This window comes from Ylistrum balloti, unplaced genomic scaffold (genome assembly GCF_031769215.1).
Source record: "Ylistrum balloti isolate Yb309-2 unplaced genomic scaffold, AGI_CSIRO_Ybal_v1 Utg370078, whole genome shotgun sequence".
NCBI classification, from domain to species: domain Eukaryota; kingdom Metazoa; phylum Mollusca; class Bivalvia; order Pectinida; family Pectinidae; genus Ylistrum; species Ylistrum balloti.
Genome location: NW_026782116.1, coordinates 1,032,429 through 1,052,067, shown reverse-complemented (window position 1 = coordinate 1,052,067; position 19,639 = coordinate 1,032,429). Strand labels below are relative to the sequence as shown.

General features: G+C 34.7%; 1 protein-coding gene across 1 annotated transcript; it reads left to right on the top strand.

The window, feature by feature from the left end:
* Positions 1-2,186: 2,186 nt before the first annotated feature.
* LOC132549831 (cell surface hyaluronidase-like) lies at positions 2,187-17,916 on the top strand. Its single transcript, XM_060213805.1, has 26 exons — positions 2,187-2,321; positions 2,945-3,164; positions 3,683-3,855; positions 4,109-4,253; positions 5,275-5,454; positions 7,340-7,564; positions 7,785-7,889; positions 8,354-8,526; positions 8,741-8,813; positions 9,054-9,190; positions 9,867-9,997; positions 10,645-10,714; positions 10,918-11,049; positions 11,289-11,421; positions 12,627-12,687; positions 12,934-12,969; positions 13,550-13,684; positions 14,133-14,316; positions 14,465-14,680; positions 14,862-15,073; positions 15,843-16,013; positions 16,303-16,489; positions 16,858-16,917; positions 17,067-17,169; positions 17,505-17,615; positions 17,882-17,916. The coding sequence occupies exons 1-26, from the start codon at positions 2,187-2,189 to the stop codon at positions 17,914-17,916; spliced, it is 3,543 nt and encodes a 1,180-aa protein (XP_060069788.1).
* The last annotated feature ends 1,723 nt before the right edge of the window (positions 17,917-19,639 follow it).

Below are 19,639 nucleotides of genomic sequence, written 5' to 3'. Positions count from 1 at the left end.
AAAAGGCATTTTAAAGTTGTATTCATGTGTCTATTTGATGTCAATGCATTGTTATAATGTAATGATAGGGTATGATTAGAGAAGGCTTATAAATGCAAGCTGTACCCAATCGTTTTAATTCAATGTTTGAAGAAAGACAGAAGAGTGGACGGAATTATATCCCACGACGTATAATTGACCGAAAAGAGCTTATTTTGTTTTGAGGTTTTATACACTTAACACACACACGCCCTCACACACACCTTACATGCACGAAGAAGAAATCATTTGAAACGAAAGTCAATTTCTTTTATAACTTTAAGATTTTACAAACAGGTTTCACGAAGGAAAGCAGATCACCTAAATTAAAAACAACAAAGCTGCAACACAAACAACCACTTCGGAATAAAAAAAAAACAAAAAATAAATAACAACCAAAAAACTGATGAAACCAGAGACGTTATATATGTCTCTGATGAAACCAACATTGTCCTTTTTATATAGATTAATTATAGGGGCAAAGTGAATGTTTCACTGACTACTAATTTCTGACATTCTTTTCACCGCAACATATCTTATATAAACAACCAGACCAAGGATCTTAATTTGATAGTTAAATCAAGCAGATCGCTTCCATTACTCACGTCTCGTGGTTTCAGAATGATCATCACATGTTTTGGACACCGTAGACCCTATACCAATCTTTGTATAAGTGCTAAAATGTTGCTCACCGGTCAACACTCAGGGTTGAATTAAGTTCAGACTATTTCATCTCCTTGGGCAACATGTATGTCAGACATTTTACTATGATAAATTCCACACAAAGGTATGAAGACGTGAAAAAGTATTTCACGGTCATTATATTTACATTGTTAAAGTATAGCGCCCATTAATATAAGAGTTTCTAATCTTTCATGATTGATTACATTCTAAGAAAAAAAAAAAAAAAAAAAACCCAAATGTAACTATTTCATATTTTGTACACTGAGTAATTGTGTAACTAATTCAATTACAAAACTGACTTTTAAGAATAATTAAAATGAAGGTCTCGTTTAGCTTCACTTATAGATAATGCATAGCCTGTTATTTCTTTTTCCTAACATGTTGTAAAATTCTAAAAAGTAAAACATGTGAAAAGCTAAGTTATCAATATCTATGAATATAGATAAGTATATTTTACATATCTCCAACGGTATACACTGTTTTCTCTGGCATCATTTATAATATAGGATTTTAAAAGAGACAAAATCATAAATGCTACTATAATAAAAATAAAAGAATCAAATTGAAAAAAATGTAGATTTGATCGTCTGACCACGATATTTGGCGCCGCGACAAAATTTTATGGTCAAGTGACCAGCGAACCTAGTACAATCGCACCCAAGCGTTAAAAGTGTCCAATCACTGTAACGGTAGGGAAATACTATGGGCACGTTAGATTTCGTTTTGATTGTTAAATCAGGCAACTCGATAACACACATAGTATGTAACTGTTATTGACCGTTCAACTGGAGTCCAGTCCAGTCTAGAACCAGCTATTGGTAGGCAGGTAAGTATATTACCAATTTACATTGTCATATTCACAAAAATAGACTTCTTATAAACTCCCTAGCCAGTCATTAACGAAACTTTTTTTTCAGTCTCTTAATTTTTAGTCTTAATATATGGATGTTACACATCTAAATTTAATCAGCTAAATATGATTGATATAAATATCTAATGTTTTAAAATCAGAAGAAGAAAGGGAAAATTTCAGCTGTCGTGATGAACGTCTTATTTCTCATAATATATAAACTTCATTTTTCATTGAAAAAATGTTTTAATAAGTATAAGCGAAAATACATCTAAATATTTCCTGAAGCTATTGTGACCGTCTGCGTATGGACTCGTTTTATTCTGTCTTATTATTGAATCAATTGTTACATTGGAAAAAAAAATCACATTTAGTTGTTAGATATTTCTGTTATATCAGCTGTGATCCTTGGGGAACACCTTTAATGCAACGCATATAACTCGCCATGAAGAAGTTATTCAGAATGTCAACATTTCACGATATTTTATGTTTTGGATGCCACTGATAAACATGTTTCGCTATATTTCCTGAGTAATGGCGTGTCAACGTGAAGTGTAGGAAATAAAAGGAGGGATATGACATTATGTAAATATGATGTAATTTTTCAGCGCTGGGTCCTGTACCTGTCGAAATCATGACGCCTTTACTGCTAAGACAAGTGTACCTGACACTTTCCGTATTATGTTTTGTGACATCAGCAACCATGTGTCCCCACGATGACGTAACTCTATTACGATGGAGTGATGCAGCTACTTGGCCTAACAATAAGGTAAACAGACATTTAAATATTTAAATTAATATTTAACACTGACAGAATGAGCAAGTAAACGTAGTAATTCCGTTGTTGTTTAGCTTGTTCTCATTGGGTAATTACTTGGAGACACTTACTCCTCCGGAACTCCTGGTTTTATTCTCTTTGTACTTATTCAGGAGTGTCCGTGTAATTCTTAATTATGACTTTGTTAACATGTTGGAATTTTCGTTATTTTCGAAAAATTTGATGAATATTATAGCAAATTATTTTGGACCTCATCATGATCTAACCTGGAAATAATCGTTGTGTGATTTTATCTATCCGCCCAGAACACATGGCCTCATTCCCCCTCTGGTTATTTCCTCTGGTACTTAATCTCACTACCGTTCAGGTTATCTCCTTGGGATAACATGGTTTTATTTCAGTTCTGTTTATATCTATTGGAACATATGGTCTTATTCTCCTTCTTGTTGACATTCTTTTGTTTTTATATATAATAACGGTTCTGCTTAAAAGTTGGTGTTCTTTTTAAACAACATTAACTTAGCCTTATATTGTTGTGAATGATCACTTCTGGTGAAACACAGGACAGCGGTACTGACTGTAATAATGATATTTTATTTCGTGATCTTTTCAAGCTTCCAGAAGCTGGAGCTAACGTCAGTATAGCTGACCATATTCTCTTGGACGTGTCACCTCTCGCTTTGTTCGGATTAACGATAGAAAAAAACGCCAAACTTGTGTGGAGTCCGGAGGGAGATTTCCATTTGATTACAAACTTCATCCATGTAAAAGGGGCGCTCCACATTGGTTCTGAGACATGCCCATTTGAGGCAAACGCTCGGATTTCATTGACTGGTATGTAGATAGATATAGTTAGAATACGCCTAAAAACTTGATCACATGTATTTGATATTGTACTACTGTAAAGATGTTTTTTCCGATAGTTCAAATTGGTTATTTTAACAAAAGTTTGAAGCAAAATGGCTGTGTGTTTCGTAAAATTTAGGTAACGGACAATGGCTGTCTACATAAAGTTTGTTTTCAATGTATCTTGATTTGGCGATTTTATCATATTCTGAAAACAACCAGAACCCCTTCAAAAATTGCAGCAATGATATTGCTTCAGACGCTTATATCATTATATCTTTCCATCTTTAGATAAATGTGTTTATGCTCATACCATATACAAGTGTATGGTGTAAATCTTATCATTATGGTAAAAATTTACATTGTTCTCTGTAAATATCTTTCATTAGAATTAGAAGAATAATGGAGAAATGCATATAATTTAGAACGTATGACTGGGATTATGTGAGAAAAGAAGGTAGTATACTATGTCGCTAAATGATTAATTAAGATGAAATCTGTTAAAGGTGATCGTCAAGAATATTCGATACCCAATTTCGGTGAGAAGTTTGTCGGAGTGGACAATGGAGGAACACTGGAAATCCACGGGAAAAAGAAGCTCGCGTGGACTAAGTTAACTCGTACGGTTCCTCGGCTACAGAAGACCAATGGACTGGTCTTTTCCTCTACTGCTGACCGTGTAAATAAAATATATAATTAAGCTTTAACGAAAATGAGAATTTTCATATATGTTATTAAGGACATCTGATAAAAATATCTCTTATAAGCTATAATCCATCTATTAGCTTTTACAAAAATTGAAAGGCGAATTCACAGATATGTTAAGACAAATGCTTCGTTATTGTGTGTAACTTAAACATATTTCATTACATCGTGTATGTCCATGTTTACATATTCTTATAGTAATATATGTAAACTTTCTGTATTCAAAGCCAACAGGACAGCAAAAAGAGGGATTGGGTATTTACACATTTAACTCTGATGGTGGACTCTACAGCTTCAAAATATACCCAACTAGTGGAATATCAAGCACAGAGGCGACTGAATCTATTAACGATATTGTCTCCCATCTGTCGGGTGAGTTGCATGAAATAGTCATCAAACTTTAAGTATAATGAATGAAAGTAGAATAGACACATTAAATTTCAGTCTATAATATATTATTAATTCACATCAGAGGTTAAGGCTTATTTACTACATAAGGTCACTACGCAAGTCTCTTAGAATTTGTTTATGTGCAGATATTTAGTTTGTAACTGTTTGTTTGCACTAAAACATCGAGAAATTATCAACATATTCATAATCCAAACCCAAATTCAATAAAACAAGAGAAAAATATGATCAAAATAAAAAATTCCACGGAGATTCTTGAAAAAAAGTATAAGAAGAATAATACAAGGTGTTTCGGAAGGGAAAGCGTTTTCTGATTCCTCCACTACTCTGGAGTGTAAATATCTATGAAATGTGAACATTATACCCAGAATGTTTTATAACAAATCATCGTCAATAGTTATTGACATTTTACGATAGTAAACTTTGTGGCGAAATAATTTCCTTGATATGAAATACGTACCTAGAGGAACTTTACCAATTTCGTTGTTTTGAATAGTTGCAATATAGCAAAGAGTTTTATTATCTTCACACAGCTGCTAAGAACAAAATATTCCGAAGGTATAAAAATAAGTGTCATATTCTACCCAAGACAGATTAATATATGTAACTGAGATGATGGTTTTTTATTTAACAGATTAACTGATACTGTAAATTATATGAAATGTGTGATCTATGATGTGGATATTAAACTTGCCCAGGGCATCAGATAATAACATTACTAGGAGTTTAAAAGTAGGGCAGTGCCTAAACTTAGATTAAGTGTGTAACAACGCAGAAACTACACCGTGATAATATTAAATATATTTCACAGTGAAAACAATACGTTGCATAATACAAATACTTATTGAATAATCTTGATATGGAATTAACAGAAACGATTTGGCAAACTTCCATATTTACCACGTTAAGATTTCGAGATCACAAAAAGTGCTCTACACATATCATTATTTTTCTTTCACACCTTATTTCTTTGTATACATTGCAGGTATCCCCAATGGCAAAGTTGTCCTTATGGGTGCTCAGTACACTATGGTATCGGACCAAATCCAGGTTGATTTCTCCCCCGTTTTTAATGCCATTGAGGCCATAGCTGGTATTTCGCAAGGTCAAGGACAAATCAGACGTATCGGAAGATTCGACGCTTACGCCCTTGCAACTGTAAAAGGTATATTACAGTATTTATGAAGAATAGCCAAGCGCTTTCAAATACATTACCATGTACTTGCAGAGGCGTAGCAATAATGTATGATTGTATGCTTAAACATACACTCGAATTCCATTGAGATATATTTGCCCTACATTTTTAACCTTACTGCGCCCCTAGACCCCCTTAACCGGGGCTTCGCCCTTGGATCCTCTCTTGAAAGCATACGCTCTTAAAAATGTTTTGCTACGCCACTGACTTGTACGTATATATTATTATACATACTGTAAGTACCCCCAAAAGTTGTTGATTAAGGTTAGGCTTGTACATATATATCATTCTACATACTGTAAGTACCCCAAAAGTTGTTGATTGAGGTTAGGCTTGTACGTATATATTATTATACATACTGTAAGTACCCCAAAAGTTGTTGATTAAGGTTAGGCTTGTACGTATATATTATTCTACATACTGTAAGTACCCCCAAAAGTTGTTGATTAAGGTTAGGCTTGTACGTATATATCATTCTACATACTGTAAGTACCCCCCAAAGTTGTTGATTAAGGTTAGGCTTGTACGTATATATCATTCTACATACTGTAAGTACCCCCAAAAGTTGTTGATTAAGGTTAGGCTTGTACGTATATATTATTCTACATACTGTAAGTACCCCCAAAAGTTGTTGATTAAGGTTAGGCTTGTACGTATATATCATTCTACATACTGTAAGTACCCCCAAAAGTTGTTGATTAAGGTTAGGCTTGTACGTATATATTATTCTACATACTGTATATATCATTCTACATACTGTAAGTACCCCCAAAAGTTGTTGATTAAGGTTAGGCTTGTACGTATATATCATTCTACATACTGTAAGTACCCCCAAAAGTTGTTGATTAAGGTTAGGCTTGTACGTATATATCATTCTACATACTGTAAGTACCCCCAAAAGTTGTTGATTAAGGTTAGGCTTGTACGTATATATTATTCTACATACTGTAAGTACCCCCAAAAGTTGTTGATTAAGGTTAGGCTTGTACATATATATCATTCTACATACTGTAAGTACCCCAAAAGTTGTTGATTGAGGTTAGGCTTGTACGTATATATCATTCTACATACTGTAAGTACCCCAAAAGTTGTTGATTAAGGTTAGGCTTGTACATATATATCATTCTACATACTGTAAGTACCCCAAAAGTTGTTGATTGAGGTTAGGCTTGTACGTATATATTATTCTACATACTGTAAGTACCCCCAAAAGTTGTTGATTAAGGTTAGGCTTGTACATATATATCATTCTACATACTGTAAGTACCCCAAAAGTTGTTGACTGAGGTTAGGCTTGTACGTATATATCATTCTACATACTGTAAGTACCCCCAAAAGTTGTTGATTAATGTTAGGCTTGGTTTTCTGATTTATATACCGTTATCTTACTCTGATGTTGATGATTCAAGTTAAAATCTCGACATTGGGTTATGCTCAATCGGATATATATATCACGTAAGCTTTCTATATTTTACAATTGCAAAACAACCTTATATTGATCTCTCTTTTTGACCCGGATAGAACCACTAGAGAGACCTTGCTGTGAAAAGAACCCGGATTATCCCGGGACAACCTACTTGTTGACCATGTGACTCGTACCACTTCATGTCTGATCACGGTGACCCCGATCACCCAAATTTAATGATTTAAATAAATAAAAGTAATTTGACAAAACAAAGCAAGATATCAAGCTGTAACAAGTCATCGATAATAAAAAGCAACATGACAATAGGAAAAATACAAACAATATATGTAGCTGATGTGTAACAAAAAATTAAAAATATCCAAATTAAAAAAAGTAAAAATATCCGAAGTATATTCACATAATTTCAAATATTTTCACTATCCATTGAAGGTGATCCAACTAAAACAATGGAGACATTGAGCCCTGTGCAACACTACTATCAAACAGCAATGGCTAGTGTGGATGTAAACGACCTGAAGATGATAGCAATAAGCAAAACCACATCAAAAAGTATAACTGTATGGCAAAACCACAGGGTTGAGTTTAAAGTCGTGAAGAAAGCAAACAGCGTTCTTGTTCTGGACGTGGTTGATGATGTCAGCTCATGGCAAGAAGGTACAAGTTTCAGAAATGATCAATCATTAAGATCTAAACAACTGGTTTCTAGTATTTTTCGCAATATAATTACACGGAGTTTATTTTAAGATGCACATTTGACAGCTATCTATTCACATTTTCCGGTGAAATTATTCACTTGTATACCTTTTGTACAAGTTTTACGTAATTAACACGAAAAAGTAATGTTGGGATCATAATTTCATAATTGCATCCACAGGTGACCACTTGTTGCTGACTTCGACTGACTACGACATGGAAAAAGCTGAAGAAACGATCGTTGTTAGATGTACGGACTGCACCAATAAACAGGTCAAGGTGGCATGTAAGTCTTACGATTACATTAACTTGCGTTGCGTTTTACACTTTACAGTTGTCGTATTGGCAAATTTCTGGCACATACACAGTAAACATGAAATGTTACTAAATAATACAAATAGAAACAACAAAATATATACCAGTTTATCAACAAAATCTTAATTCAAACTCAAATTCGTAGGGAGTGGGGCAAAATTGAACAAAAGAGAAAGATTTATACAGAGACCCCCACCCCCAACAATGGTCAAGAAATGACACGTGTATACCATCAAATAGGTGAATTCTCTGTCGAAATAAATGAATCAAAGACAAAACGTTGTCAAACAATTCTTCCATTTTAATTGTAGATGTGATTTATACATTGTAAAATTCCAATATTGTGCTTTAATAATCTAATAAGCCTTTTGGATAGTTAAATGGTAACATTGTTAATTATGTGAAATTCTATCGGCACACTCTTTTCATCTACAGTTCTTCCACAATTCATGCACTACGGCGAAGTGGAATATAACGTCGATATGAGAGGCGAGGTGGCGCTACTGTCGCGAAATATTGTTATAGAGGGCGTCATGAATTCTTTTTGCCCTACAGTAAACGGTAACTGTAACGACTACGCTTACGACACATTTGGCGGACATGTGAAGGTAGACTTTATTAAGTATATTTTATCAAAATATTTCTGTATTTTGCAAGCTTAACCAAAACATGGAGATAGTAAAAGCAACCGAAATGTCGTATTGCTTACTGTTTTGTTGTATGCAATCATCATAATCAAAGTATTTGCTAAAGTGCAATGAACCGGGCAAATTGTAATGTTTCCAGCGATTAACCACGCTTAATGTATTCCTTTTTTTATAGATGTTGAAAGGTTTTGCTGACGTACACATTGAAGGGGCAGAGTTCTACCACCTTGGCAAACAGACAGACCAAGGTACCTAGCGTATTTTGACCTGTTCCTTGCAAGCTTAACTACCATCGAAGTCGTATCAACATTACAGTAAAGTTATTGATTTCATTTGTGTTTTATGTTTGTTGAAATCGTGGTTACTCTTAATCCACGAAAACATATAAATTTATAAAATATTTAGGATAAGACTTGTATTTGTAATTCCTTTACATTTAATATACCACAAAAATACATTGAGTTAAAAAATATACACATGCAATTCAGGTCACTATCCCATTCACTTCCATATGTGTGAGGACGTTGACAGCCCCGAGTATTCTAAGCCAACTTACATTAGGAACAACTCAATCCACCACACCTTCGGCAGGTGTGTCACAGTCCATGGAACTCACGGTCTCGTGGTAAGATATATTGAATTAATCTTAAACTTGGATCTGTTTTACAACAACTGTGAAACAAGTTATTCCGAGGGATAGTTGTTACTATTGCTGATCCTGAATGGAAGCATGCTTTGGGTCTGATTGCGGGACGAAACCGTAGTACCCAGGAAAACCCCACGTGTTAGGGAACATGACCCCTTTTTTCAAGTTCATTCAGGGAACTGAACCGCGGACGTGAAGACGAAAGGCGGGTGTGTCACTTCTGCGCCATGTAACCATTCAATAATTTAACTATATGACAAACGATTAAAGGAATGTGTTAGAAGGATTTTTGCCGGAAAATGTTCACAATTGAACCGAAATGTTTACACTTCAGTAGTGTTAAATTTGTTGAATATGTAACAAATTATTCTGACAACGCTTAGCCTTATATGTGCTAGCACTTTAAACCCCGAACAGAAATGTGAAAACAATGCAATTTACTACCTCATACAAGAAACAGGATCTTGGACATCACCTCAGCATTGACGCTCACATTTTGTATGTTGTGACTTTGTAAGATGGTCCAAAACTATGTATTCCGATGATGACAGACACAATTTAAGAATTGGTTAGCAGCGTTGTGTCGATAAAGTAATAGATATTTGTATTTTGATTCGTGAAGGACAATGCATATTACACATTTTAAAATTTCTAGTTGATGGACAACGTGGCTTATGAATCTCTCGGTCATTGCTACTTCCTAGAAGATGGCGGGGAGAAGAGAACGTTGTTTGATGGCAATCTCGGGGCCAGTACAAGAGAAGGATTACTTATATCATCAGATAGGTATATATGCTTACGTTAAGGATATTGTATCATTTTTCATTGTTGAGAGCATCTATTTGAATTAAGGCATTCCTACTTATCTGGTTAACATAGTTTGTTTGTAACTGTTGTGTTTAAATATGTATATTGTTCTTTCGTTTTCTCTAAGACTCTGATGGGACATTTTGTTGACATATTGGTGGTAATAAATGCGTTTATTTGAAAAATACAAATTAAGACAGATATAGCAAAAACAAATTTAAGAATTTTGCCATGCAAGAGCGGTAAAAAGAATGTACTCTGCTGTATTTCTCCGGTAAGATGACTGGTTATGATTGATGGAAATTTGTGTTTGGGGTTGGCTTCTTCTGAGCCGCCTTTTAAGTGGATATTAATGAGACCAAAATTGATATACTGCACTTGTTGTACACTTGGGATTTTATCTCTTCTTTCGTGACTGTCTATCTTGCCGTTATTGTCTGTAACCTTATGTGCCATAATGACTGTTGCGAGCACGTATACTCCGCACACGTGCAGACAAACATGATGATTACCATGACAATACTACAATATTACATAGACCCTCAATATCATCACAAAAATTATGATAAGTAAAATCTAGTTTAACATCATGTATGTTAGGGAACATTTCATTTATACTCCAACAGCGAACCAACCACTTTCTGGATCACGAACCCCATTACAACATTGAGGAACAATGTCGCCGCCGGAAGTCAGGTATCAAACAGTGTTGATCAATTATTATCAGCAAAGGTGTATTAAATGTCTATGAATGGAGTGAAAACAGTAGCTAGTATAACGTCATTTTACTAGTAAATTAGATCTATCATTCATCATGCTGATCACACATTATGAAAGATCACACATACACATGTGTTTTTGTGAGCAATTGTTACAGCTTTTTTTCTATATAACCCTAGGCTAAGGGATATTGGTATCTTTATCCGGATCTTCCAATGGGTTTGTCCGCCACCAAAGGGTTCATGCAAAGGGAAGAGGCTAAATACACTGCCATTACGGAGTTCTACAACAATATCGCACATTCCAACAAGGTAATGATTACACAACCTGCTGCAAACCCAAGCCGTTGGAAAGAAATATGATTAAAAGATACAGGAATAACAAACAAGAATGTAATACTTCATGATCTTAATATGTTCAAACGCCTTATTTGAAATAGACAAACATTGTCCTGTAACATTTTGATATTTCAAAGAAGGTACCATGGACGTGAAGGAAGAATAGCTTTGGTTCGGATGTGTATTCTATCAACTCAATTTTTATTATATAGGATGGACTTTTCATTGATAACGCTCTCGATGAAATTACTGGTGATATTATTATTGAAACTACTTACCAACCGAAGGAGGATCCACTTGATAAAACATCTCCGGACAAACATGTCATTCTTGAGCGACTGACTGGTAAGATATAATTAAAGGCTCTGAAAAATAGCGAATTCAAATCTGATGCAAAGTTCGGCATGTGCATTTGGCACTGTTAGTCAATACACTGAATGGATCATTCCCTTTTTAATATGATTGTACAAACATTTTTAATCCGACATTGGGTTAATTTTCCAAATCATTCAGCATTTATTGTTGCTAATATCTAAGTGTGGTTTACACATGTGTAATATGCGTATGTAAATGCGTTTTTTGTTTTAGATAAACGTTTTCAGATCGAATCACTTCCCTCAGAAAAAAACAGATATATTCATTTGACTTGTTTGCATTTTCCTGAGATTAAAGTATTAATGCTGTTAAAATTTCTTAGATATAGTAAGATAATTTGTGTTTGAAAATTGAAAACTCTTCAAAATACTTCAATTTCGTTTTGATCTTATTCTCCCTGTACTTTATCAGTATCAGTTTATATAGTTAAATCGAATTTGAGTTTGAATAAAGATTCTGTTGATGTATCGATATTTTTTATTTTCAATGAAAGTTTTGAATTGTTTAGCAGCTGACAGGCATGTTTCAGTAAATAAATCCCATTCCTTTACATTCCTAAAGATGAATATCAGCAAAAGTCTACTTACTTCGAATGCGGACTGATGATCTATTTAATATTTGTATATGTATACTTAACAGTGTCAGCATGTATATTATTTTCTTCATAAAAGTTGAAGAGTTGCTTCTCTTGAACCTTCAAACAGCAAGCACTTCCCTAACGCATATTGTCGAAAACTCCGTCAATTGCTTACCATGGACGTTTTGGCATTGTCATTACTTATTTTAAGGTAAACATACGAGGAAAATGCTGAAAGGGATAAAATCTTTTCGCAGGACACATCTACATCGGTAAAGGATGGTCTCGATCTCATGGAAAAAACAGAAACTGCCTTTAGCAGTAATTGAATCGTACACCTCATCTTTTCCTCAGATGTTTCTAAGACCGATAATCAATCGACTGATTTATCATGGTCCCAATTCTTCAAGTATGATTCGTTAGGTTAGGGTTTCTGTTAAACTATTTACTCTCAATAAACCATTGGTACAGGGATAGCGTTTTCCTTGCATCGTTTTTCATTGAGTAAAACAAAATTTCATCTTTTATGCCTTCATTTTGTTACTGCTCATTAATTGAACATCTCCTTATCGAACATTCACTGCTTCCTTTTGTGCAGCCTACCAGAACGACAGAAATGCCTGGATTAAAGGAGGCTGGCTTACTTTACTTAAATCATCGTAAGTGATAAAAATTACCAGGCAGAAACAGATCTGATATTAAGAACAAATTCAATTTGTTTTGGATGATAAATTAAAGCAAAGAAAGAAACAGTATTGCCTTTAAATTTTCCCTATTTTCCCTATTGTAATAGTATAATCGAAACAAGTTTTGCTTTCATTTTGCAGAGGATTTCATTTGATTTACTTTTACCTTTAAACTTTTATGATTCTCTGTGTAAAGTTTTCTTTTCAATCAATCCTCAGACTTGCTGGGAGTGTCACGTCACTTGTCCTTGTTGGGTATGGTCATTTTTTTTCAATTAGAACTTCGTATGATATTTTCATGGATAACGTAAACGATAAAATAGAGCTGATACTCTTGCTCATAAGATTAAAAATTCCTGATAATCCACGTGGTGTGACGTCTAAATCAAATCATACTGATCTAATGCCCTCACGTTGAAAGTCCACAATATGTCCCGTGCTAAGTATTAGCTATGAACTTTACGCATTTACATATTAAGCAACTACACCTTTAATTGATTCTATTTATTTTAACGATCGGTTTAGATGTACCGGTATTTATGAAAAGAAATGGTTTCTTCTTTTGGGCCTTGATATACGGGAAGCATGCTCATTAATTGTTTCATATATGTATTATGAAAAAAAAAGTTACCCACACACTGATCTGTAGTATTTCCTACAAAATGAAAGAAGTGCGTGTTATCTAAGTTAATGCAGATACCATATGTCCTGTATTTAGTGAAGGTAGCAACTCGCGTGTTTTACGAAAATCCAAGTTTTTGTAAGTTAATTAGTTTAAACAAAATCCATTACTTTCATTAAATACGTCATTGTAGGTTTATGTGCTTTTTTTCAGGGCGTTTAGTCAAAAACAATTTCTTTCAAAAGGGGTAGTTCTAGGAGAGACGAATAATATTGGCGACCCTGATTGGGGGTTTGGTATGGAAGGACGGAGAATGTTGCAACGTTCCGTACCGCGAAGATATGATTAGTAAGTAAAATTATTCATACTTTATAATGACTTAGCAATATATACAATGGTTTCATTATGGATTATTTAATCATTTTCTAATAAATATGAAAGGATATGTTCTACCACAGCGCTAAGAGAATAATCTTATTTTATATAGAACGTAAGGGTTCTAACCGTGTCAATTACAAAATGGTCTTAGAGAAAACGTGTGGTATAATGTAAAAAAGGAAACTTCCCATGTGACATTTCTGGAAAGACTTTTGGTAAATGAAAAACAAATGGATTTTATCCGTGTTCAATTCTAAAAGAATATGGACAAACAAGTGAAATGTCTGATGCACTGGACTTTTCTCTTTTTCAATGAGCTCTTCTCTTTCTGGAACATCTCGTCGTGCTTTTTCTTTTTACACATTTCCTGTACTTGCGTTAACATTTCATTATAACGAACATGATTTTCAATTTACAGTAATGTACCTATCCAAGGTGTAGCGTTCTATGTTGGACCTTCTTACGTATTTGATACGTTCTTTGGGAATTTCACGTCGGACCAATACAGAAAGGCAGGTGCACTGGGATTTAAGAGAAACAATAAAGTCAGTACTTCGCCAATCAGTGGCAGCAAAAACGTCAAATTTGGATTCCCTGATTCAGTGAGTATCAACCAATAGAATTAGCAAGACGTTGGTGTGATTTTCAATGAGTTCAAATCGGGTGTAGTTATGTGCATATCCAATCAAGTACATTCAATCAAGTATCTATGTATGAATTGGTAATATATACATCGTTTCTTTTCACCAGATCCTCACTGGTAACAGAGTTTATGATGGTAACAGCAGCATACATGGATTCGGCGACTTGGATGGAGATTTGGCCTCGAAATTTGTAGATATGGATGGAACGGTTACATCGATCCCCGACAGTTCTGTTGTAAGGAACGAACCGTATATGGTTACAACTGACTGCTGGTTTCGTGATTCTTGGAACTTGGCTGTTTGTCCTAACAGATATATAGAGGTAAACCACCACAAGTTAAACTTAGCCCTTCTCTTTAGTCTGAGAAAAAACGGGTTTTAGTAAACGAAGTGTTAATTGGATTATCGTTTATTATCAATAGAACAATGGATTGAAATAACGACGTTACGTTTTATTAAAATTATAGAAATGAAATGAAAAAAACCCAACTTTGATCGTTCAGATGAAGTTTCAAGTCAGGTCATCAGGGGATGACTCGCTGAAGCCATTTGTGTCACGTGACGACATACCAGAGCACCCGAGACATCTTTCATCAAGTGCAAATGCTTTCACTAACAGTTTCTCAATGATAGCTGATGGAAAACATAGCTATTCTGTTCACTGGTCTGTAAGGTCGCCGTCAGAGTATCAAATTGTAATGCGTGGAATGGTAAGGTAAGCATCGAACTCCCCTATCTGTTTTTTTAAATAAAAAATTCAGATCCATTATAACAATGTAAGCACTAAAATGACAAATAAGATTGAGGAATCTAAAACCTGAACACAAACAATTAAATTTTTGTTTCTTTGAATTTTTTAATATTTTTTACTGCATTCAAAATTGTTTCCAATGCTATTTCCATGGCGTAAGATAATTCTTGAATACTTTAGTTTAATATAGTCGGATATGACAATTACTTCATATAATTTTTTTCAAATTATATCTTACGCTTCAAGTCATATAAATGTCTTATGGAAGCACAAAGTTAATATTCTTTTTAATGAGTCATGCGGTTGAGTTCTAAAACGAAATACATCCCGATCTTATAGTGATAGATTGAAGTGGTCGGGTGGCGCAGTGGTTACACACTCGCCTTTCACCTAGCCATCCGGAGTTCGATTCCGGAAAGACGTGAAAAGGTGTGGTGTCGCCTGCCCGACCATGTTGGTTCTCCCTTCTCCCTGGGTACTCCAGTTTCCTCCCACAGTAAGAACCCCCTACACGCTTCCATGCGGGCCAACAACAGTGATTAAACTGAAAGCTTGTTTCGCAATTGTTGGAAATAAATTAAATTTATATTTAAGTACATTTTATTTACATTACTGCATTGTCTGTCTACACAAGTTAAAACCCATTTAATGCAGTGTTGATGTTAAAATGACAACTATTGCATAATATCTCCTTTTGATAAACATGATTGTACATCACATTTTAACAACGCAGAGATTATCCCATACGCATTGGATTCTGCCTATCACGCAACGCACAGTTTATCCTGATGTCATGGTATCCTAAAGTTGCTTGGGGCACGACAGCGTGGATTAAAGTGAATAGCATACAGGAGATAGACGACGACACTGTAGGGGCAAAATACCACTATAACAGCAACACAGGGTATGTATATAAATCTAGGTATTCCGTTCATTTTCAAAGAAGAAATTTTCAAGAACAAGATAATCATTTTTTATCTCCGTCAAAGCACTGAAAAATTGGTCACATTTACTGAAAATTTGAAATCACATCATGCAGTTTGATATTCACTTTTTGGCTTTATTGCATTTAACTTTAAATCTGTTTTGAAAAGGTGTTACTCACTTGTGTGATAGATTCTTTTAATCTACAGCCGATGTGTCGTATGTAAATAAGATTGAATACAAGCAGCAGTATAAAAATGTTACTGTAGGATGTTGTATGTAAAGATGAGGACTCTGGAGGACCGAGCAGATAGAAATTACTATGACTGTACGAGCAACACATGTCCCATATTACGTATACGTATCACAGCAGGCAATCTAACCGACGCAGATTGTAGTCAGAGAGATACACCAACACCCCCTGCTCCTCAGGAAACGACTTTGGACTCTGAACAAGTAAGGTCTACACTACCATACTATCCACCTCATCCATAATTCTGATAACCCAAACAGAGTTTGAATAAATGATGGTATGTACTATCGTTTTATTTTATTTTTTTAATTTCCTGTATAAAAAGATGCTAATTCAATGTAAATCTTTGTCAATCCAAGTGACATAACAGACACTACCAGATATATATTAACGAATTTCGATACACCGTTCCCCATATCGCGAAGGAATATATCTACAAATGAGACTATTAACAATAACAGTCATAGTTACAATCGCTACATTTACTAACATGTCTTTACCAAGATCCACTGGAACAAATATACGGACGAAACAATTTTAATTTTAAAATTAATATTCCATTTTTTTGTAGATGACAGTTATGAACAGTATACAAACCCAAACTGACGTATATTATAACGGACCAGATGCGGTAAGGATTTATCAATGTATGCAAACAATTTCGAATTAAACAACATACATTGTTGCTTACCAATATGACCAATATCTTAATAAGATGCTGATGGATATATTTCGTCATATACTATGCACTATGCACAATGTATGTTGTATGATCCCTAGGACTGGGGTGCCGGTCTAACTCTGCCCTTCACCACAAGAGAAGTAGTGGATGGTGGATATAGCGAGTGGACGGAATGGGCAGAATGTAGCGCCGAGTGTGGAGGTCTGTACAAACGAGGAAAATAATAAAGAAACTACAAATTAAGAATTACAAGTAAAACCGCATCGTGAATTATCCCATTGTCTTGTAACTATTAGCAAAGAGTTAACAAGTTTTACCAATTTTAATTTGTCTACTTTATTTTGCTACTAACAATTATGTCAATGTCATTTTCATGGCTTCTATTTAATCCCTGAGATATTTTGTCTCTCAAATTGTTTTGACCTCTTACTTTGAATATAGATGTCTGGAAGATATCGATTCAAACTCTCTTGTGTATTAATTCCTAACGGATTTACGTGCTATAGGCTCTGTATGAAGATGTATTTGATCAATAGGTGGAACGGTTATTAGGAATCGGGCGTGCGACAGTCCAAGTCCAAAAAATGGAGGACAAGAATGTGCTGGTCTGAATCAGGAAATGAAAAGTTGTAACACCCATATTTGTCGTAAGTCTGTTTAATCTAACAGTAAAAAATGAGATGCAGTATTCATTAGTGGATTTCATTTTATACAGATAGTTTCATAAAACATGTCATGGCTATGACGGCCTTATTTCCCGAAGCTGCATAGTTTTATTCTATTTTATTCTATACAACAACCAGACACTATTATCAAACATACACATTGTTTACGAATGTTAGACAAAGCAACTAGAGTCACATTAACGAGTTTTTACATGATTTAACTATCTTCTTTTATTCTTTCCATCCAGATGTAGACGAGGAACAACCTAGACGGTATGATTGAGTTATCTACCCATAACATAGCCCTTTACTGCCTATATTTCTCAGTATAACACACACTTTCATCATACTCAGTACTCTGTATATATGATATATATATATATATATATACTAAAACGAAAAAGAAACGCCGTGTAACCTAAAAAGATTCTTTTAAATGATATAATTTAATGTTACATTATTTCATTCATTTTTGTATACAATTTCATCTGTTTGGAACCATTTGTTGAAGGTTCTATCGATTATCAATGTTAATTATGCCAAAAATATCCCCCTTTTAGCGATGACCCAACTTGTATTGCGCAACACGGCCGGACATTTCAGTATCTTGTGTGTCCTCCATGGGCAGCTGTCGCAGCCCTGATTCTTCTATGCATGGAATTCATCAGGGTGTTAACCCTTGCAATGGGGATGTTATTCCATTTTTCATGCAAGGCACGTGTGAGCTGGACCAGATTAGTGGGGGCATTTGGACGTCTCCTAACTCTCCTATCCAATTCGTCCCACAAATGCTCAATTGGAGACAAATCTGGACTGAATGCTGGCCAATCGATTGGGATTACGTTATTGTTGGCAAGAAATTGCTGACAAACTCTAGCGACATGGGGCCGGGCATTGTCTTGCTGGAATATCAGGTTCCGTGCTTGCACACATGGCACGGCAATACCTTATGCCGGTTAAATTACCGTCAATCGTGGCATGGATGTAAATTGCTTAATTCGAATCAAACTTTGAAAAATCAATCCGAATACTTGAACAGTATCAAATAGACTGAAAATTTCCATTTGCGAACTCAATTACCTTCCCCTGCACGGGATTCTTGTATTTTAGCACCTGCCTCGCACGGAGCGCGGAGGTCAGGTATTGTGTGATTTTAAACACGTGTACCTAGTGACCGCGAACAACACATCAACTTGTCATTATTCTAGGCCAAGCAATAAATCATTTGTAGTATATTTAGTGTACCCGGCGTTTCTTTTTCGTGTTAGTATATATATACATTTTCCTAATCTTTTGATTATCTTGTACAATACTGTAGCATGACTTTCCCCCGGTAACCTATATCTAATCATGTAACGTGGCCTGACATAGTTCATCATAACCTAGCCTTGACTTGGTTACATATTATGAACTAAACTTCATTATGAAGAGTACCAGATTTTACAACAACAAATTATTAACGACACTTAACACTAAGTCCTTACTACAACCATGAAACTTTTTCTAGAGAAATAAGAAATGACGTTAGTGTAATGTAATTGATTAAATTTTGAACTTCAACAGAACTTCAGTATACCACAAGTCCTATACACTGTATTAAAATTATGCAATTAGTCCATGGTTCCGAGATACGATGTTTTAAAAAACATATTTGATCGCTATTAACATTTTTATTGCAGCTTTTTCGGATGGTTTTGGGGAAAGTGACCGTTTCGTCTACATATAAAGGACGCGTTTGTTTCAAAGACTCTCATCACAACTCAATACCAGTAAATATGATAGATAATAACAGATTGATGATTCTCTGTGACTCACTACAGAATATTTCCTTTCATCTGTTAAATAATATAATGCAAATATGATATTTCGTTTTAATCAAACATATTATATTGCATGTATTTATTTTTTCTATGTAGAGGCTGGTGTTACGATACAGGTGTAACCTTATGAAAAATTTATCTGATACTTTTTTTTTTATAAATATGTATACGTAACAAAAACTATCT